Source organism: Falco naumanni, chromosome 2 (assembly GCF_017639655.2).
Source record: "Falco naumanni isolate bFalNau1 chromosome 2, bFalNau1.pat, whole genome shotgun sequence".
Taxonomy (NCBI): Eukaryota; Metazoa; Chordata; class Aves; order Falconiformes; family Falconidae; genus Falco; species Falco naumanni.
In genome coordinates this window covers 100989362-101011886 of record NC_054055.1, presented here as the reverse complement: position 1 = coordinate 101011886, position 22525 = coordinate 100989362, and the positions used below count along the sequence as shown (strand labels likewise).

The following is a 22525-nucleotide window of genomic DNA, read 5'->3' as shown; positions in this document are numbered from 1 at the left end:
GAACATGAGTAACTTGCAGTTTACATTAAGTAATACATAATAAATTACACATATACATGTTTATATATAACACATAAAGAATCAATTACAGTAAGTCATTAATACACCATTTTTTACTTATACTGTTCTGGTCATGAACTAGAAGTGCTTCACAGAGATTTATTCCCCCCCCCCCCCCCCCCCCCCCCCTTCCCAATGGAAGCAAGAAGAATGATGGTGAGTGAAACCTATGCAGGGATATACTAAATTGGGAAAACCAGCTCTGTTGCCAAGTTTAATTCCCACAATCAAATCTTTAGCCAAGGCAGTAAAGCTTTCTCTCTCACCGTTTTTTAGCACTTCTGTCTTCACTTTCAGTTTCCCTGTTTACAGGAAGCATTTACAAAACTTATTTGGCTAGTTGTTTTATTCATATTCAGCGTGGAGATATTTTGTTTGGGTTTCCACACACACAAAAAAAAAATAAAAAATTTTGCAATGTCACAAAGCCAAGGACAGACTTAAAACCTTTTCAAGTAACTTCAACTAAAGGAAACAGTCATTAAGGTCCTAAAAGTTTAAAACAGCACCTATGTAGAAGATACACCACAGTTCAGGTACTTAATAGATTGTTGCGGTAGTGTTTTCTCTGTCAGTTGCTACAACTGAACACATTAGTTCCCGTATGATGCTGTGAAACTACTGTATGGACAAAGCTTACAATTATACTGGAAGAAAAGAGAAAACCTTCAAATAAAGTTGACCAGCCAAACAACTACAAAACACAGCTGTGCCCAAAAGTCACATTCTCATCTAAGAAAAGGAAATAAATACAATATTTTGATGACTTAGAAACAAACACAAGTGCAATAATCCACAAAGGATTTGAAAAGTCACTTTGTTCCACAGAAGTCAGTCACATGGAGTCTGATAAAGACCAGAAGCACCTGCAGCCCCATCTGAACTACATGAGGCTAACCAGGGGTACTTAACAGGTATGTAATACCTGATTAGCCACTTTCAACCCAGAAATATGTGCCTCTACGCACTTCTAGGATTTTTACATAATCAGCATATTTTTGGCTGTCCTGAAACTCGTATCTTGCAGATTCTTCCTTTGTTTTCTCCGAAAGAACTACTTGATGTAAGTCAGTTCCATATTAAGGCAAAGAAAGTATGAGGCTTAATATCCTTGACTATGTCCTTTTAAAAAGCAAACAAAAAAATCTTGTTAAAGTACAAAGGTTTATTATTACTGAATGAATGTAATAAAAGCCACATTGTTTGTACTTGACCAATTTCCTCCTTCACCAGTGCTGGACAGAAGCCTTTGAGGGACTGGCACCTCTTATAATACATTCTTTTCAATTACATTTCACTTCCATCTTCATCTGAAGTAGTGCTAAAGAAAAAGCAAATCGAGGGGGACATTTCACATAGTGCAAACCCCCTGTATTTTTCAATACTTTTGAAACAGATTATTTATTCACTATTTAGTATGGTATTTCTGCGATGCTTTTAAAGTGTAAGATTGAACAGCAAATTCTGCTGAAGAGACCCTGGATGAAGACAGATCAAAGACTCTGACTTAAATTAAATGCACTCAGCACATTTTAGTTCTCTTGTATGGTTCAGGAAATAGCTAAATAGGAAACCAGTAGAAAATTGTTCAAGATTACCTATTCCCTGCTATTTTGTGTGTTACCACAGAATTAAGCACAGAAGGTCCTAGTCTGGAAACAGACTTGCATATTTACACATATATATACACCACAAAAATTGAGATTTAGCTAGACCGGCGAAGTTTAAATACATATACACTAACATTCAGAAAGCAAATTCTATCAAATTAGCAATGAAATTAAAAGTTCAGTGGCAGCCACTACCTACCTATCCAGATTTTTCTACCTTTTTTTCAGTCTCAATTTTGACTTCTATTTTTAAAAATTTCACTGACCTAGAGCTAACTCAGGACAAGGAGAAAATACAACCTCTGGACATTTCACAGTTTGAAGACAAAGACTGTCCACTGAGTAGTAGTAAAAGGTCTCAAAGCATCAGAAGTTTGTTCTTCACATTATACCTTCAAACCTTAAGACTGGTAATTCTGAAAAATTACGAACTGCAGTTCTTCTTGTTTCAAAAGATTACCATAGAGGACATTATGGCTGGACATTAAAAGAAACAATATAAATGTATGTCCTGAAAGGCTGCCATTGTTCCTGGCCTCCTGCAATTTACGGTGGGAACTTACAAAAAGTCTTTTCACAATGCAAAAAAATGGAAGTAGTAAAGTTGCAGCCCAACAGTAACCGATCAGCTTGTTTGTACCCCGAACACAAGCTAAGAGACAGAATTTCATGATCTTTCAGGCAAACAACCAATAGTCTCCCCCAGAAACCTTGACTTGGAACTTCCTCACTTACTATAGAGCTTACCTTTGGACCAGCCAGGTGGAATCCTTTCCAAGTCAACAGAGGGGAAAAAAAGCACTTTTATACTCAATTGAGCAGTTTTACACATCCAATTTATGAACCCAGAAGTACCCATTTCCCTCTGCTGATTATAAAGTGATTCTACACATGTGAATTTGATACGCAGCGTAAATGACTAGGTGTACAGAAGAAACTAACCTTTAAGTTATATGGTCTGATAAGTGCATGTGAGATTTCATTACATGGGAATTATTGACACAGAAGATGCTAATCTGTATAAGGAAGTATACATTTGTGAGGTTTAAAAAAAGAGTTAACAAATCACTAAATTCTTACATGTCACCAAACTATGCCAAATGCAACATATACAGCTTAGAAGTCTTCAACACTGTGACCCAAATAAAACTTACTAGCACAATATCACAAACATGCTATTAAGTCAGCTCACTCATCCAGCATTTTTTAAAATACTGGTATAGTTAATACACAGACATTACACCCAAGAAATGATATATTTTTTACAAATAATCACAGCTCAAACTACACCCAATTTTCAAGCCTGCACTTACTCATATAATGTTATTTTACATATGTTATTTGAGTTCAGACAGCACAAGAGTCTTAGAAGGTACTTAAAACTATTGTTATGTTTACCCTACATTCCAGTGGTTATGCAGAAAAAATGATTTCTGATAAAACTAAGCCCTTTTCTGAAGATTTTATTTAGTTTGATCTTTGTTTTGAATGGGTTGTACCGAGTACTAGATATTTTATTACAATATGTACAATGGACTTAGTGGAGTAACCACAGCAAAATTAACACCTTTCTGAAAGGCTCAAATAATTCCTTTGCATCTATAAGCCATGAACACTGTGCTGGGCCACTGAGACCCTGTATTCTCTCTTCTGGAAATCAAGTTTTACAAAGCAAAATCAAGCTACAAGCCACTAAGAATCTTCTCCTAAAACACTGTATCAATCTGGAACAAGTACTGCAAATGGGCTTATTTTTGGTTAAGGGTTAATACACTGAGAATGTATGACTTGAACAAAGTATTCCTCAAAGGGAAGGCTTTGTTTATATTCATAAGACAGTATCAATTGATATTCCTAAGAGATGACAGAGTAAAGGCACACTACATATCTGCAGTTTACCTCATGTGCTCATTACCTTTCCAAATTCTCCCATACTATATCACACACAAAATAGTATAACACTGTCCAAGGTAAGTTGATGAAATCATTGGTTTTCGGCACTAGAATAGGCGTAACATTCTCCCCATAAAGAACTATTATGCAAGAAAGAAGAACCAAGTCTAGAATATCCAAATAAAGTTAAATCTGATATGGAACTGGAACAAATACACTAACACAAACATTAAGATTTAAAATCCAAGTCTTCAAATACCATTCTAAAATAGTAAACATTTCAGAATAAAATCCTTATTGTGCCCAGAAATTAAATTACTTGTAGAAGATTGAAAATATTCTTTGTATTAATACCTAATGTTATTGAAGACATGCCAATGCTAATTTAGTAGTTATGTTTAATGTAAACAGTTCAATACTCCGGCAGAAGAAGGATTGTGGTCTTTAAATTTTTCATGCTATTCAGGATTGTGTGGACCATGACATATTTTTTCTCTATAATGCAAAAAAATAAACTCAATTAAAATTCTGCTCTGTTTTCTAACTTCTGTTCAGCCTATTATGGGACTGAAACACAGAACAGATAGATTAGCTACTTCTTCTGTTTTTACTATGCAGTTACAAAATAGGAAAGAAAAGCCATTCTACCAAGTTCCCACAATTAAAAGCCAATTGCCCTTGTTAGTTTTATACACATACTTTCCTTTCCCTTCCACCTCCAAACTGGGATCCAGTCTGTCTCTGTTATTATACCTGAGTAAAATACCCAAGAAACCCATCCAAGCCAATAAATAAGACTGTAAACAGAACATTGTACATAACTGACAAATATTTAAATGGACAACAGTGAACCAGGATGACAACATTTGAGAATTTGTGAGAGTATACCCAAACAACCCACAAATAAATTCTTTTCATGAAACAACCTTGATCTTCAAAGTGACTCTGAAGAAACAAACTGTACAAGAAAATGGAAATCAAGAGGTGAATTGGTCGCTACAGTCAATACTAAAGTAAGTTTCAGAGACTATGGCATATACCATAACAATATCATTAATTTTGCAATAGCAAGGGTAGATTTTTTTGGCTGATACCAGATGGCATTTTTGTGCTGGACATTGTTTCTGTACATTTTTATTTTTTTATTGTAAGCATAAAATCATCTACAGTACAATATTTATTTTAACAACACTTGCATTAAATACAGGTTGCTAATTTCATACATTTGAAAACACAGGTGGAAAGATGCAATATCTCACTAACAGGCAAGGATATAGGTGAAACCCCTAAACAGTAAATTCTTCCCCATCCAAAAGCAAGACTGACACACAAGGCTATGGAAATAAATCTCATTTGCAACATTAGCTGCTCATCAGATTTGAAGTTATTCATGAATCACAATATGAAACTGAGAATTCTTCATACAGTCGCATGAAGAGCAAAGAGAAGGATAAGGTTCAAAATTAAATATCAATGACACAGGGAAATAAAATGTTCTACAGTACATATACTTCAATCACACGTAGGTCAAGGTTTTCAAGATTCCTAAGAGAATGCTTTCTTTGGACAGGTGAGCATTTATTTATTTTTCAGCTTACCTCAAATTACACAAGCTGCAATATTCACTCCTAATTTTCCAAGCTAACATAAACACTGGAGAAAAGCAAAGCTAGTTACTTCTTGGAATATTTATATCAAAATGCAGGTAAGTGATTTCAGACTAATTTTATAATATTTGATAGCTAGTTTTACAGAATGACCAACTTACCCAATATAAAACAGTATGTGTAGTGTGAGAAGGCTTAAATCTAAGAATATCTAAACCTGTATTGTAAAATACTAAGTCCCATTACTGGCACAGTATGTTGTATTTTGTATATCAGTAAATTGCGTATCATCTTTCAAAATGCAGATCTCAGTGTAATTTCTGATGGTAATTGTGTTGAAATTTATGATTTCTGCATTGCTTATGAGTAGGCCGTTCTTAAATATTATCTGTCAATTCCTGGATTGGCTCCATTGAAAAAAAAATTAATTAAAAAATCATCTCATCCTCATATTTTAAGATTTGGACAATACCATAGACAAAAATCCACATAAATCTGGAAGAAGGAAAACAGTAGGCATATACATGAGCACATACCCTACACAAATCTTTCCATAAAACCTGAGAACTTGCCATAAAATCTGAAAGCCCTTAAAACACTGTCAAACAAATTTAGTTCAGTTTTAAAATGCATTGGAAAGACCATGTAACTCTTCATATGTACTGAGTTTAGGCCGATAAAATCTCATCCTTACAAATGATCCAGTATTCAAGACTCACCTAAAATTGCAGGATCTCAGCCTACCAATTCATTGGATTCACCCAGTAACCTCATGGTAACTAAGCTCAAAGTAGTACAGTGGCAAATCACTTAAGCTGTGTACACAAGAAAAGTCAATTGAAGACAAGTGTTTGGACAATACACTGACTCAATACATATGGACTCAAGATAGCTCTCCATCATAAACAGATTGCCTAATGTAAAGAATGTCTCAAATGGAAAACAAAGATTTAAAAAGAAAAGAAAACAAAAAACCCCAAACCCTCCTCTCTGTTATCTGCCACAGTCAAAAGCACTGGGAGATCAGAACCTTGAGTCCGTCCACAATTAGTGTTATTTGGTTACACTATTCCTCACAAACCTCTAGCCTGACACAAGAGTTTAACTTCTAAATACAGCGTATATAGAATAATGTACAGAAACCAATTCTCAGCATTAAAAGATTTATCAACTGCTCTATTTGACAGGCCATGCAGAATTATTTCCCTGATTTTAATTCATAATGCTCTGTATGGTCATAAAGAGTATCAAACATATTATATAGTAGTAATAACAGTGAAGACTATTAGATAGATAGATCTTATGAACAGAAAAACAATTTCCAAGCCACCATATCACAGTTAAGAGTTATGAGCTAGTCAGGTATACAGAGCCCTTTTCGTCCCCAGTGTTCTCACTTTCCAGTCACTGAAAGCAGTTAGTAATTAGTATTTCAAATCTTGAAAATAAAACCAAGTTCTCTTCTAAGAAGCAGTATTTTCTTTTAGATTTTCAGTTACCTCACTCTGCTATCCTAATGTATATCTTCATCATATGTTAAATTTCTCAGCAACGTATACTCTTAAACGTAGATATATGGGTACATAATACATACAGACATACACCTATTTACCCAACACAGGTTGTTTACTGCCATAGCTACTTCTACTGTCTCCTGTTCTCTCACCCTATAAAATCTCAGAATTAATGATCTGAACTTAGTCTGATATATTTAAGAACAGGATCAGTCTGCAGTAAAAAGAGTAATGAGTAGACAATCCAACACCACTTTGATAAATACATTAGAGTTAATTGAATTAATGAGCTATAGCTTACACGTCAAGAGTACTTGACATGTCCTTGTAGACTATGTTTCTCCAAACCCGTAGCATCGTTGCTTGGTTCACTTGCTATTATAGTTGACATAGCACATCTTTCAATAGAAATGTATTTTAAATTATTCATTTTTTAAGAATAAGCATTTCAGGACTTGCTCTTAAAAAAAAAAGAGTGCACAAACACAAATGTACTAGAATGTGAAGGTAGGGCCAGATACAAGGATCAGAAATGAACACAAAACCAATCTGTCTGGGCCAGGTCATTGGTTCATATATAACCCAAATCAGCTGCAACTGAAAGCTACTGGTATCTGATAGTTACTAGTTTATAATCCATTGATACCTTTTACAGAAGGTGAAGCATGTTAAGTTTTCAGCAGCCAAGATAAAAGGCATGCTTCTGCCCTGAAGAGAGATGAAATATGCCAAACAAGAGAAATTACTGGGCATATTAGATATTTACTGTTCTATGAAGTGAACTGGAATTTGTTTCAGATACTTGCATGTTTCCTAGGAAGAAGTCTCAGAAGACAGGACAAGAACTGATGAAATTATTATTTCATATATAAGAGGTCCTACTACATCATTGATGGAAAAGGAAACTAGCATAGCACTATCTAAAATATACCTATAATATATTAGGGAACCTTCAAACATGGATGGTACTTAACTGGTGTACTGGCAAATCCTATTAAGGATAACAATTTTTACATCAAGAAGTAAGATATTTGTATTGGCCATCGGCACAGTTCACATTTGTGAATGCAGTTTCACATTTCATCTAAAAATATTGTTAAGGAATAAAATTTTACATATAGGCTTTCTTCAAATCATTTAAACCAGGTAGTGAGACAGAGTGCACTAATGGCATTAACGTCAGTGTCTCAAACACTCTGAGGAGATGATGCTATCGCAACTATAGGAAACTGACAGATGAAAATATGCCATGTTAGTAGGAAATCCTCAGCAAAAGAGCATGGTACCAGAAGAAAACTGTGCCGATGGCCAATACAAATATCTTACTTCTTGATGTAAAAATTGTTATCCTTAATAGGATTTGCCAGTACACCAGTTAAGTACCATCCATGTTTGAAGATTCCCTAAGCACTAGTATTCACTGTACTGCCTTTTTTAGTCAGGTTTACTGAGTTCCTGTCTTTAAAATGAGGTCTGTGTAAGACATGCAAAACTCTTTAGGGATGACTGTACTTTATGGTAAATTATTCAATAGTTCGCACCAAAAAAAAAAAAATAATAAAGGATTTGTCTTGCTTCTGAAACTAAATCAACTATGCTATGGAAGGATCTCCAAAGCAAAGTGATCAAAGAATATGGCTCCTTTCCTCCTCTCTGCTTTCCCCCTCCCCCAAATGTCCTAGCAATTCTAGGTAGCTTGGGGTGTGGTTTTTTCCTCTATTACTACAATCACTGTTTAATTTTATATCGAGAATCACATTTCAGAGAACCAAGGGAGGCCAAGCAACAAAGTTGTGTTTGTTCTCCAACAATGCAGCTCCTAACATCTCTATCTAAAATGAAAGCCCATTAGGGTAGAAATCACAACTAGTCTGTGAGTCTCTGGAGTTCTGAATCTCTCCCTAGCCGCTACATCCAATCGCCAGCAGAATTTTTTCCTCCTACAAATATTTTTAATGCCAAAACATGTGACGATTAGAAAAAGGCTTACTGAAGTGTTTTATTACAGAAGATAAACTGGCAATATTTCATGCAAGATTGTCTAACTTTAGGGTATCAGTGAATCCATAGCTGGCTTATTTCCACATAAAGTTGCTGACATTGCAAACTCAGTATTAACTAGCAACACTGACAAGTTCAGATAAACCTACCAAACCAAGCACTAGTAACATTTGTTTCTTTACACACCATCATTTAGAATATCCAATCAAGTTCCTAGCTAGACATACACTCTGCTCTATTTGTTTTGCTCTGAAAAGAAGTAGTACCAAGGAAATACAAATCACAAACCTACCTATACAAAGCAGAAGAGTGTCTCAAAAGAGCGTTAAGTCCCCTTATCCTACTCTCTTTTTCCAACATCATTTTTTAGTAGGAATTCCAACATTCTGAACCAAAGATATAGCCTCACCTGTGCATTCATCTCTGTTACCGTCTGCCAGCCTTCTCCGACTACTTATCCACTTTGGCGGTCGCCATTTCACTAAGAACCTTCTTTATTAAAATACAAATAGCCACCATGCAAAAAGTCAGTAAAACTAAAAAAGAATATTTAAAATTAACACAGCAGTGTGAACCCTTGTCTACAAATACACAGTGTCAAAGAATTTCACTTGCAATTAAACATTTAAGATCAAGATTCAAAGACAAAACTATTTATATTGCAGGCTTTTATCACGAAAGTACACTCCTAGGAAACTCTGAAAAGCAATGTAAAACTGGCAGACTCTAAGCTATGAAATCAATAACTATGCAACCAACTCCTGCTTTAGTTTTAAGTTATATGGGTTTACCTGCAGATGCGTCAGAAAAAACCAAGAGGGACTGGCTAATTAGACATAAAGCCAGCAGTCTCCTGCATTTCCCAGTGCACAATGTTGCTTCTCTATTTACTCCTAGCATGTATTGCAACCTCATCTCAACAGATCAAGAAGTCACTGACAAGTAACACCAGCTGCAGTATAGTACAATTCACACATCATGTTAAAAAAATATTAAAAATCCTTGCTAAACAGGATTTTGAGATTCTATTTCTCAATCTGCCTCTGATATCAAATAGGTTGAATATTTATGCAATTACACTCTAGCTACATCTTATGCTTAACTTCTGCTCACAAAATTAAATCATGCACAATTTTTTTTTTTTTTTGTTGGGGTGGGTGGTGGTGGTGGTGGAAGGAAAGGCATAATTCCCAAATATCTGTTAGATTTCAGATGTCAAATACTGTTACTTCACAAAATGCATGGCCCACTCAAACTGTCCTATCACAGATTTCCAGAGCATTGTTTTTCCAGAAGTCCCTCAAACCAAGCCAACAAGGCTGTACTCTGCCTAACCCACAACCAACAGTGCAGTAAGAGCACTGAAAAAATGTAGGCCTAACAACAAAGGCAGCAAAAAATCATCTCTGCTGCCAACAAAATAAATCTTTTAGCTTACACTAAGTCAAGTGTCGCAGATAAAGAGCTGAGAGAATTCCAGAAACTCTCTTCACTTCGACATTTAGAACAAATGGTAGTTTATTTTATTAAACGGTTAAAAAGGATAGCTTTCATAAGCTTTACTGCATCAAGAATGGATGTGCCCCAACTAGTTTCTACTTCTCAGCTGATGAAGGATGAAATGTATAGAAGTGAAATCCAAAAAACTAACTTAAAACAAAAACAACACACCACCTTCCCTCCCCTCCCCCAAAGAACTGTATTTCCATGTCTTTTAAAATATTTTATATTAACTTTGGTGTTAGTTCTTTTTTTCAGATTTTTTCCCAATCTCTTCTCAATACTTTTGTTTTCCTTCTAATGGTTCTGTATTGTAGGACACATTGTCTTTCTTACAGCTTCTTCCCAGCTGCCTTTTCTAGCAGGGTAAAAAAAAAAAAAAAAAAAAAAAAAAGTAATGAAACCAACTTTATTCAAGGAAAATTTTCTATGAATAGATGCAAGGAATCATTGCTACTCACTGTAAAAGATGCAGAAAGCTTTTAAACAGAATAAGCTGAATTAAGTTGCAATACTGGGAAACTTTTATAAATATTTTTTAATTTCTATTCCAAATGGTATTATTTCCAAAGATATTAATGAATGAGCAATTTCTACATCTATGGTTGCTAACTTGGATTTATTTTATTTGGATTGAACTATGTCAGTCACTAAAAAGGACAAAGAACAATGTTGTTGATTCAGTATAACTTCTATATCCACTACTTCTGAGTGTGACAACTGGGTGGGTTAAATAAAGACATACTGCAGAAGTCTTCACGGGCCTTTGAAAGTCACAAAAGTCAGGGAGAGTTTGGTGGCCTCAGAACACAAATTCAGCATGCCAACATGCAACCTAAAACATTTTGATGAAAGAAGGGACAAGAATCCCAATTTAGAAACAGACTGACCAGCAGCTGTCCTCATAGTTCATTCTCTAGAGACAGGAAAGGAGTTACCCAGTAATCCTGAAAACAAACTAAAATTTTACAAGGCATACTCTGAAGTTATTTTTAGCAGGCCATGCAAATTAAAACCGTACAGGCTATCATCTCCTGCACCCAAAGAGCTGTAAGAAGCCAATACCAAGCTGGGTGAGGAAGAGGTCTGAGGCTAGGAGTCTGTCATCAGTTTTGGGGCAGGCAGCTAGGAGAGTCTGCTATTATAGCACCCAGAAGTTTCACATAGACACAGGCAGCTCCCAGCCTCTTATTTTTTATATTCGCCATCCATGTAGCTATTACAGTGCATCCTAATTAGTAGATCAGCAAAGTAAAAATCTTACACCCAGTTTAGCCTGTTTTTTAAGAGTCTATGAAGCAATAGCTCTCTTAACATCTACCTAAACAATTTTGGAGCATTTAATTTACTGACTGGAACAATACCCAAGAGGCATAAACCCCAGTACTAACTAGACATTTTGCTTTAACCCAGACAGCTCTGTGGACCTTCAACAATAATGGCAGTGTCATTACCATAAATATTTCAGATTGCTCAGAGTCCCCATATTCCTCAACACAAACAGAACAACACTTCAGCAAATGCCACGAATGCTGTGTAAGAAACCACATTTGAATGAAGAACCATACCGAAACTCATGGAAAATACCGCATAGCGGGCACCATAAATGGTCACTTTACATGATTTTGGTAACAGACCATTATCTCCTTTGTAAGAATCATGTGGGGAAAAAAATAAAAGCCAAACCTCTGGCAGGTTTCCCACATGCTACTCTTTCATATTAGACAATGTCAGAATTTAGTCACATTTTCCAGGCCGAATACTGTATTGCATTGATAACTTCAGTGCTTTTTAAAAGTATGCATGAGACAATGCCAAGTGTACATAAGAAAAACAAATGCACAGTTAAGTCACAGGTTAAAACTGCTATTAGCAGTTTATATTATATAGCTCCTCTGCCTTGAGTATTCCAATAAATACAAAATATAATCATTACACCTGAATTCTTGCAAATTGCATGGCAGAATCAAATTAACAAATACCAGACGTGAACTTTCATGAGAAATTAGCTCAGAATCAATCCTTTAAGGAAGCAAAAAAATATCCTAGGTAGAGAAAAAATAAAAAAAGTAAAAAATTGCTACATACTGTAAATACTGTATGAGTCATTTGCAGAAACAAAGATCTAAGTGCAATAAATAGCCAATCAAGAAGTCCTATATATGCTGACAAAAAATGAGCAAAGACTCTTCCATATTCTCACTCTTCCTGCATCAAGCTGTAGAATTGCAGAACTTGTTTTATGAGTTTATATAAATTTAAATATATATGCATAAATATATAAAAATTATAATCCCATAGAGAAAGCTGTAGGTGATATTCAAACTGAATATCCAGAAAAGCAACAAGAACAAAGATGATTTTATATAAAAATTAAGTCTGTTTTAGATACCATAACCTGTTCACATAAGGGCTATGAAACACATTGCAAACCAAATAAAACCATGTAACCAATCTACTTTTACTTTGGTTTTAAATAAACACTCCCCAACAAATAGTCACAAGACTAGAAATCCAGATACTTCACAAAGTATTCAAATTGTCTGAAGGGTACAGTTCAGATTTACTTAACTATAATGTAGGTCAAATTGAGCTGGACTTCCCTGCTGCCTCAATAGACTAAGAAAGTTGAGGATCAAAGCAAGACTTTGGAAATGGTTTGTTCCACTGACCAGATCAACCCAACAGACAAGTCTAACATTACATTGCTATTGGTATTATACAGAAAATATGTTATACCATGCAGTTTAGTCACATAGAAACGGTGCTTCCTTTATTAAGTTTAATGTTTCAATTATAAAGAAAGAAATAAAACACACACACTAGCCATTTGTCTGAGGTGAAGCAGACCAATTGATTCACTGGAGAAAAAAATGACAACACATTTACACAAAAGTTACTGTCAATCAATTAATAGACCAGTTACCAACTGTTCCAAGCTGGGACAGGGATGAAAAGGCAGCTGAGTGGTAAGTTTTCATGACAAATGCCGTAGATCACCACAATATAAGACTGGATAGGACAGCTGTCAGAATTCACCAAAAGAAAATTTGAGTATTCACACATTTGAAGAGCAATTCTGCAATGCAAACATTCTCAAACTACCTTAAAATAGGTATAGATACTGATACAAATCCTTCAGCATGATCATTACACAGCAGCTCAGGCAAGCTTATTTTATTAACCCAAAAGCATAAGCACTTTAGCAATAAAACTAGCAGTTGTATTGAAAGGACGTGAGAACTGTTTAAATCTAGTTTAGGTATGTCTAAAAAGGAAAACTGTAATTGTCTGTTCTACAACACATGTCTAGAAGAGCACATTCTGAATACTTCTAGTATGCTAGAACTTAACAGTTTCAACATTATTTTCCCTGCTACAGTCATCTTTGGCCTTTCAGTGAGAGCTTACTTAGTTACATAGAACAGTTAAGTTGCTTAAATTGAATTGTAAAACCACAAAAGTTAGATTTCAATAAGACTGTAGCCCTTAAACTGTGCAAAACCAAAAGCTTAAGTTAATTCTCATAACGAGATCACTATTGTAGCATTTTCAGAATGCTCTTCAGAGTAGAACAAGATGTTTTCTTCAAGTTCAAAGCTTTACAAAATGATAAATCTGTATTATTCTCAGGATTTATATTTTTTTTAGAGTATCAATGGTTCAAGAAAAAAACTGGTCACAGAAACACTGTTTTACAGCCTACACCTCTCAACCTTTAGAAGAAAACAAAGCACTGCTTCTAGAAGTAACAACTTTTCTAGCAGCAGCCTCTGAAACCCCTCAAGAAAGAAGTCTAATTTGCCAACTTACAGTCTTACTAGCACAACTGAAATTATTTCAATATTCTTGAAATATATTATTTAAACAAAATAAAATGGTAAATATAATAAAAGGGGCAAAAATTTGAACATTTCTTTTACCAAAATTAACAAAGCAAGACTACAATTATCCACAGAAATACAGTAACAAGACTGACATAAGCGTTTTTTGAGTATTTTTCTCATTCTGTAACATTCCACCCATTTTCCAAATATAATGTGTTTTGTTAACTACTTTCAAAATTTACTCGCCTGTCTCCCAGATGAATTTCCTTAGCACTCTAAATTTATAGTCTCTATAGAAAAGAAGAGTCTGTACTAAGGCAAAAATCTCTGATCCCCCTTCTATATTAAAGAATAATAATTGTCACCATCGTCATTATGGAATATAAATTTCAAGTAAAAACTGAACCACTGCTCTAATGGGAAGTGGAAACAGTGGTTAAAACAATGTTGTACCATATACGTCCCCCCAACTTTTTTTTTTTTTTAAAAAAAGGACACATTTGTTCATTCATTTGAAAGATACGTCTTCCTGTGGGAAAACACAGTCTAATTTTGAGAACTGTGCTTCCTGATCACCTGAATATCGCAGGTGCACATTAACACACAGTACTCTGCAAAATTTTACTTAACAACATCTTTGAGGCTGCCAAAAAAACTCTAACACTGTGCAGAAACGGGAGGATGCTTTCCCTAGTAAAGACATCATGTTAAACTACTCCCGAGTTGTACAAGCTAATACTGAAGATGTTGATGCTGAGAAGTATCAACAGCAAGGGAATTTTATTGTTTAACCTAAATTAATTTGGTTACCAATAGCTCAGGCTCAGACAAGCCCTTGCAAGGTAAACGTGAAGTTCCCATCTTTACTTCACAAAATCTCACTCTTAGTTGCTGTATACACACGTACCTCTCATAACAAACAAAAATGACACATAAATTCCACTGCCCTTTTCCTTCTTCTAAGATACGCATATTGCGTATCACCGTTAAAGTGGACCAAACTAGGAATAAATGCACTTTAAATGTCTCCCTACATTTTCATGATTCAACAGCCAAAATATCAAGACATCCATCTTCAAAAGGCTGCTCTCCCTGTCCACTGCAAACAGTCCAGACATGCAAACTCAGGAACCTAAACACAGAAAAGATGAGTCAAGCCCTAAGAGCCTAAATGCTGTCAACCACGAGTATTTTAAGTTCTTATTTCTTCCCTTTGAAGAAGGGGAATGAAAAAAAACCCAAACAAATCTCTATTCCTTTTCAGGTTTTCTACCTTTTTCAGTTTGGCTGACACAAAACACTTGGTGGAAGAATTTTTCAACAGTATCTTCACCTGGAAGATCAGTTTTTTGTAAGTATCAACTTGGCTGTGGGAAGGTGTGGTGTTAGGTGCTTTTGATTTTGTGGGAGAGAAGTTTTGCATGCTTCTTATTTCTGAAATATCAGCACTAGTTGGGTTCCAGATTATTTGATTATTTGCATTGCAACAGGCGCTTTTGGGCATCTCTGGGCTATTTATAGGACTTAAATTGTTTATCCTCAAGAAGTATATTTGAGTGTCAAAACTCACTCCGTAACATACTGTCAAGTTCATAACATCAGAGAAAGAATACTGCATTTTTTTTCTGCAATCAGCTCAATATCCAAGATTAAGGCAAAAGAAACAAGTTACAGGCAAACACTGGCCATTTACCTCAACACTGACTTTAAACACTGAAGACAGAAAAGCAGAAATGTGAACTTTCAATTTTCACATGTTAAAACTTCCTCCATATACTCTCACTTTTTTGACCTTTCTGGAAGATAAAAGAGAATATTTGTTTCGATCCATCTTTTTCCAGCCTAATGAGAACAAGAACCTCATAGGAAAGGATCTGTTGCTGCCTGCTCCACAATAAACATTATGCTACCAAAATTCACCTCAGCAGCGGATAACAGGAAAAGCAAGAGAAGAAAGTTGAGTCACACCTGGTCATTTTCTCTCTAGAACATCAGCTATAACAATACTAAGGATTTATTTTGGGACAAGTATGATCTTGTGGGAGGGGAAAATGAAGCAAGAAACACAGAGTGAAAAAAAAAAAACCAACAAGTCATTTAGCTTTATGCCTAAAGTCTCAAAGATGTATAAATGTAATGGTGAATTCAGGTCACCATCACAGTCACAACATTCAGACCATGTTTTCTTTCAAAACTTGTGGTATTTAAGAACATGGCCAAGTAAAATCATGGATTACTACTTATCACTTCAGTATCAAGGAAAGGTGACAAAACAGGAAAACAATGCTCACACATCCCTTAGAATACAATATTTAAAGTAAGTGAGGACCTCAGTAGTGAAACCAAAGACAGCACTTGGCAAGAAACAAAACTAATTTGAGCCCCATGAGGAAGGAAAAAAAAACACAACCAACCAACCAACCAAAAAAAACCAACAAAGAAACAGCAGTGTGGTTTATTAGTAAAGAACAACTTAGCTATTCTGGTGAAGAATTTTTTACTTAAGACTATACACAGGAAAAATAGTACTGTAAGGTCCTATACAAGAGCAGATTCCTTCTTAGAGCATTGTACTACAGTTCTGTACCTACAGTCCTGCTGATACAATGCCATTAGAAATATATCTGGCTAGCACATTTGTGTGTGAAATTAAGTATTTAAAAATATGTTGCACCTCATTTTTCCCATGTACTTCTTAAACTTTTCCCATGCTCGTAAAAATTAAAATACTGGTTTGCCCAATTTTTTATTCTGCATTTATTTAGTATAAAGCACTTCATGGGAACAGTTGTTTGAAAAGAATCTTTTAGCATGAAAATATTATTAAAATATGTCAATCAATTGAATAGATTTACAAAACTCCATTTAAACTTATAAAGCCTGCTATGGAATTCATTGCACTTTGAAAAATGGGCAAGAAACATCTCACAGGAGAGAAGACAAGAATAAGTTTGTGATCTTTCTCCTCCTGAGTTCTCTTCCTTCCCCCTTCCCTATGATCATATATTTCATTTAGGAACATTAAATTTGTTCTCCCAACTTCACCTACCCAAAAGTGAAGAAATACCTTCTGGTTTTCTTGTACTTACTATTCTAGTTTACCTAAATTACTATGTTATTATGGCATAATTAAAGATTTAATATCTGTTACAGGATATATGTCAGGTGTCTGACTGCAGCCTGTCTGACTACTGGAAAGTCACTCTTGTTAAATGCTCATCAAAACCATGTATGATTCAGAAAATATGCCACTAGTGTTCATAGTCTCTCTCTTCCATGGACCAGACCTACAAAAAGTTTGATATGGGTTCAGATAAGCATTGGTGGACCATGAACTTTCAGCAGTTAGGTTTCAATGAACATAGTAGTCGTGGCATATAAATTCTCGCTTCTGTGCAGCACAGAACTACCTCAATCTTGACACAGCCGAGTATGTAAACTCAACTGAGATTCACAGAATATTTCAGCCTGGTCTGTGCAGCAGTTTCTGAGTATGCTGAGCAAATACTCGTATTTCGGCATCCTTTGAAAGGGAAAATCAATTCAAAACCAGAATTGGACAACCAGGCACCTTCAACAGCTCCAGAGCAAGAGCACTCACCTTTCATGTAAGAGGACTGTTTAAAAAACCATACACCTCAAAGATGCAAAGCCACATCTTCACCCTCTGAGGAAGTACCCTCAAATATTCTTCCTGTTCAACCTCTCCTAGTGCCAGAAATCAGTATGTACCCCATTACTGTGCTCTCTCAAACCCAGCAACTTCACTTTATCAACTAAATAGTAGGGCACTTTCCCCAAAAGCATATCTACACTCTAGTCTGTGCTCCCAATGCCTTTTACCAAAGGGCCCACAAAAATGAAAACAAAGGTTGAGTCATGGGATGTTTGAGGGAGATAAACGTCCTCCCAACCATCATGCTAAGCTGTTCCTCCCTTTTGCTCTTCTTCCCTCATGGTAAGTTCTTTGCTAAACCAGGCACAGTATCCAACAGAAATCAGAGAACACATGCAAACCAGCCTGCATTATGGTGGTCAGGTTAACAGATTTTAATCCTCTTAGACTGTGAAGGTTATTTAAAAGAGTAGTTGTTATAGTCAAAGCAGGTACTGCTTCCATATTTTTTTTTTTATTTTTATATGAACTTTACTTCATCCTTCAAGAGAAGGTGCCTAAAGTCAGGGATAACCACAATCTTACAGACACCAACATCATTTTGTTACCGTAAATATTAGACATAAACAGCTGTAAGTGCATGGAGTTCCTCCTTATTTTGCTACTTTCCCAAGTTGATAGTTTTCAAGGACATAGTGCTTCTAAGCCTGGGTGTTTATAAGCAACAACATTCTAGTAGAGAAGACAGCAGAGCTTCCTGTCCTGCAGTTTCTGGGTATCCCCATCCCCCCCCCCAAACATCTCCAAGTATGCCAAATAGAGCACATAGCTTTCCAGAACATCAGCAGGGAAAAAATGGCTATTCTTATGACATTCTTATTCTTTGACAGCAATCAAACTGCATGCAACCCTAACTTGCTGTACTGAAATTGATGACAATACATTGACCTCATCTATTTGTGCAGGGAGATCAAAATGGAGGACAGGGCAGTATTGACTTAAACCACTGCTAATAAAAATATTTTAGATTTACTCTTTCAGCACATGTGATAGAAACCTAAACTGTACTTAACCAACTTAATTAAAAAAGGTTTAAGTCAAGCATAAATGAGTTTTATCAAGCTAAACTGCACATCTATATATTATTCTGCAGTATTCTACACTGATTTAACTTGCAGCCCATTTAACTCAGGAACGCTACGTAGCATGTTAGTAGGTGCGCACAGAGCAGCCCAACCTCAAGCGTTACCAGCTCAGATCGCAGCAGCACTACAGACATTAGTGCAGAGCACTGCATCTTTTATGAACTCTGCCACTCAGAGGCAGGCATCAAGTGTGCTCAGTTTCAGTATCACTTTGAGGCCCCTGTACTGCTTCCTGGTCAGGAGCTAGATCCTCTCCCTCCCCACAGCCTTCTGCTGAGGTGCACAGGCACGTCACACATTTATTTTAAAACCAACTTACAGTAAGTCAGCTCAGTTTCTTTAATAAGGCCTTATCTATTTATCTGTGCACATTTTTATACCCTTGAAGTTTTGCATTTTGTCCTCCTTCTCCCTATAAAACAACCAACGCCACAGTTGCTAAGAGATGCAAAGAACAGTCATCTTCTCAGAGCTAGTTGAGAAAAGAAGAAATGGGGGAAAAAATATCAAGCTGGGGAAGACAGAGAAGGGAGACTGTTCTTTGAGTATTCTGTCAGTGCCCTGATAGGCAGCTGTCTGCTCCTTTTACATTTTATTCCCTTCTCTGTGTCTTCATATCAAGCAGCCCCACTTTAAGTCTCTCTTTCTGTCTTGAGGAACTTTCCTCTTGCTTAACCTCTAAACAGCACATTAAAGAACACTCTAAAAATACGCTATTTGAAATTGGCTATTGATCATTTCCACATTTCTTCACTGGCCTCAGGAACATTTCCATGACTATACAACTTCTTTAAAAACTACTATTTTTCTGCAGCCTGCGCTTCACTTTAAGTCATAATCCTCTGTGTCCACAGCAACTAATCATGACGTAACAAAAAAGATCAACCACTTCTGGTGGGGAAAAAAAGCATCACAAACCTTTAAAGCAGTCTTGTATTAATCTCAATTTCTCAATGAAATGCCTGTTCGTATTTCAAAATGGAAAAATCATCTCAAAAAGCAACACGATTCAAGAGAAGATAAGATAACATGGTCTTCACCAAACACAACATTCTCAGGCCTTTCCAACTCGATTTTTAAAGACATATTAAAACTATCACTTCACTAAGAAAAGGGTTGAAATCGCACCCTTTTGGCTATGGAAAGCTTAAGGGCAATTAAGACTTACAGCACTTACTGGAATAAAACTATCCAAAATTATTTCACAGTCCTATAAAGAAAAAAAGAATAAAATTTCTGAATAGTTGAAGGTACAAGCCTTCAAACCAGGTGCAGAAATATATGTAACTATATGCATGTAAGTTCAAATACAATGCGCAGACAGATACGGTGGATGTGAACACAACGAACATGACCACTGACCACTGACGTCTGAAATGCCAATTCATTAAATACATGCATTTAGTCTGCAATGCCACTGACTACAGGCAGTTTTTAATAAGCGTGGTAGGTGTGAGACACAACCTTGCCTTCTACCAAAAATTCTACACACGCAAAGCATCTTTGCATCTACATTCAGGGCAACGGCGTGCTGGCGTTTTGAAATGTACTTGGCTGTAGTCAGTTAACCTGTTTGATCTCTTCACTGGCCCGACAACTACATTTAAATGATGAATCTTCTATCATGATGCAGGTAAATGAAGTTAAACCAGACACATCAGGTTTTACACCAAAAGGTCCTTCGGCTTCAGCCAGCGGCTGCCCCCGTCTCACAGACGGGCCAAACCCGGTTACAGGTTCGTTCAGCTGCAGATCAAAGCCGCGATCTCGCAGCCGGGGCCGCCGACATCGGCAGCAGCGGGGGCTCGCCCTCGCTCCGCACCGGGGACAGACAATGCCGGCAGCTCCCCCGGCTCACAGCTCGGCTCCCCAGCTACGCGAAGGCTGCGGCGCGTCTCCTCAGCCGCCTACCGCCACCACAGGCAGCCCTGCGGCGCCCAGCGGCCGCGGAGGCCGCCCGCCAGCCCCCTCCCCAGCGCCGCCGTTGCCTCTGTGTCGGGGAGCGGGGAGCGGAATCGCCCCCAACGGCACCTGCCGCCTGTTAAACGGCCGCCGGTCAACCCGGCTGCCTCCGAACGGGCCCACAGCGCCCGAGCGGCCGCGGCTCTGGGGCGCGGCAGGGGGAAGAAAGCAGCGGAGGCGCCCAAAAAGGAGGGCGCCGGGAAGGGACGGAGGCAGCCGGCTGCTGACTACCTCCTCCCGCCGGGCACGGCCGCAGGCAGGCACCTGGGCAGCTCCTTTGTTCCTCCCCGGTCCCGCCGCCTCGCCCCTTCCCGCACTCACCCACGGTGGCCAGGGTCTCCAGGTCCTCCAGCTTGTAGGCGGCGGGCTCGGGCGCGGCGGGCTCGCCGGCACCGGCGGGGCTGGGGGCCAGCGCGGCGGGCTGAGGCGCGGCTAGCCCCGCCGCCGCCTCGCCGCCGCTCTTCGCCCCCATTTTGGCCTTGGCGGCGCTGAAGGCGTCCATGGGGCCGAGCGGGCGCCCCGCGGCCGCTCAGCACATGGAGAAGGGCGAGCCGGACCGGCGAGGGGAAGGGGGAAGAGAGGGAACGGCGGGGACGCAAAGTTTCAGTCTTCAGCAGGCGGGGTGGCTGCTCCCGGGGGCTGGATCCCGTTCCCGCTGCCGCCTCTGAGGGGGCGCGGAACCCTTCAGCATCGCGGCCGGCCGCCGCGCCTCCCGCCACTCGCAGCAGGCACGGCCGCGCCGCGCAGGCAGACAATGGCGAGGGTGAGCCCAGCCGCGCCGCGCCGTGCCGAGCCCAGCCGTGCCGAGCCGCGCGGCGCCACACGCGGGGCGGAGGGGCGGGGTCTGCCTGCCTGCCTGCCTGCCCGCCTGCCTGCCTGCCGCTGCGGCACGGTCCCGCAGAGGGCTGGCGGGCTGGGCGGGGGAAGGCGCGGCCCCGCCGCACGGCGGGAGCGCGGAGCTCGCCCCCCCGCCGCGGGCGCAGCCCAGGGGGTTCTGGTAGTGCCGGTGCCCTTTGCTCGTCCTTCCCCGCGCCCGGCCCGAGAGGCGGCGCGGCTGCGGGGGGAACGGGGCGGGGGGGAGCTGCCGGCTGCCGCGCCTGCCCCCGCGCTCCCTCGGTGCCGTGGCTGCCGGGGGACGGGGACAGGTCCTGTCCGCTCCGCACGGAAAGTTGGCGATGATGGCCTCCTGGCCCACCTGGCTTCACACCGACAGCTCTGCGGAGCGTCCGGCCGGCCGCACGCCTGTTCCAGCAGTCGGCTGCTGCAGGGTTAGCGAGCGTCCCTCGCCCGCACGTTGCAAAACGTTTCTCACCAGTTATTTTACTCCCTGTTTTCGAGTAGGTGTGGATATTGCAACGGCCACAGCCCCTCCGTGTTCTCGGGTCGAGCCTGCAAAATATTATTTCGGTGCCTGGGGCTGGCCGGTGGGTGCGCAGAGCTGCACCCAGCAGCGCTGAGAGGGCACCTACTGCGGCAGCGGCCGAGTACCGAATATAGCTCCTTCCACGGCGGCCAAGAGACTGTTGACAATTATGCTGAAAGACGGGGAAAATGGTGTGTGAGCCAAGTCACTAAGAAGCGTCGTGTCAAAATGGGGAAGGAAATCCTAATTTTTTCCATGCGTTCTTCTGGCCCTGTTTTACACTGCTCGCAGCTCCTACCCTCTGCTCCAGCAAACAGGGTATCTGTAAAGCTGATGTGTGAATCAAGTTACACAGGTGGCATCTTGCACCTCCTTTTTGTGAAAACATGGGAATATAAGGCCTACTGGTTCCATTGTGGAGTAGGTT

The 22525-nt window shown here is 39.0% G+C and overlaps 1 protein-coding gene across 1 annotated transcript in view; it reads right to left on the bottom strand.

Annotated features, from left to right (window-relative positions):
- PRKX (protein kinase X-linked) overlaps positions 1 to 21549 on the bottom strand; it is a 63092-nt gene extending 41543 nt beyond the window's left edge. The window contains exon 1 of the mRNA XM_040582806.1: positions 21057 to 21549. Coding sequence (XP_040438740.1) covers positions 21057 to 21237 — 181 coding nt within the window. The 5' untranslated portion in view covers positions 21238 to 21549. The remainder of the gene's footprint in view (positions 1 to 21056) is intronic.
- Between the last annotated feature and the right edge of the window lie 976 nt (positions 21550 to 22525).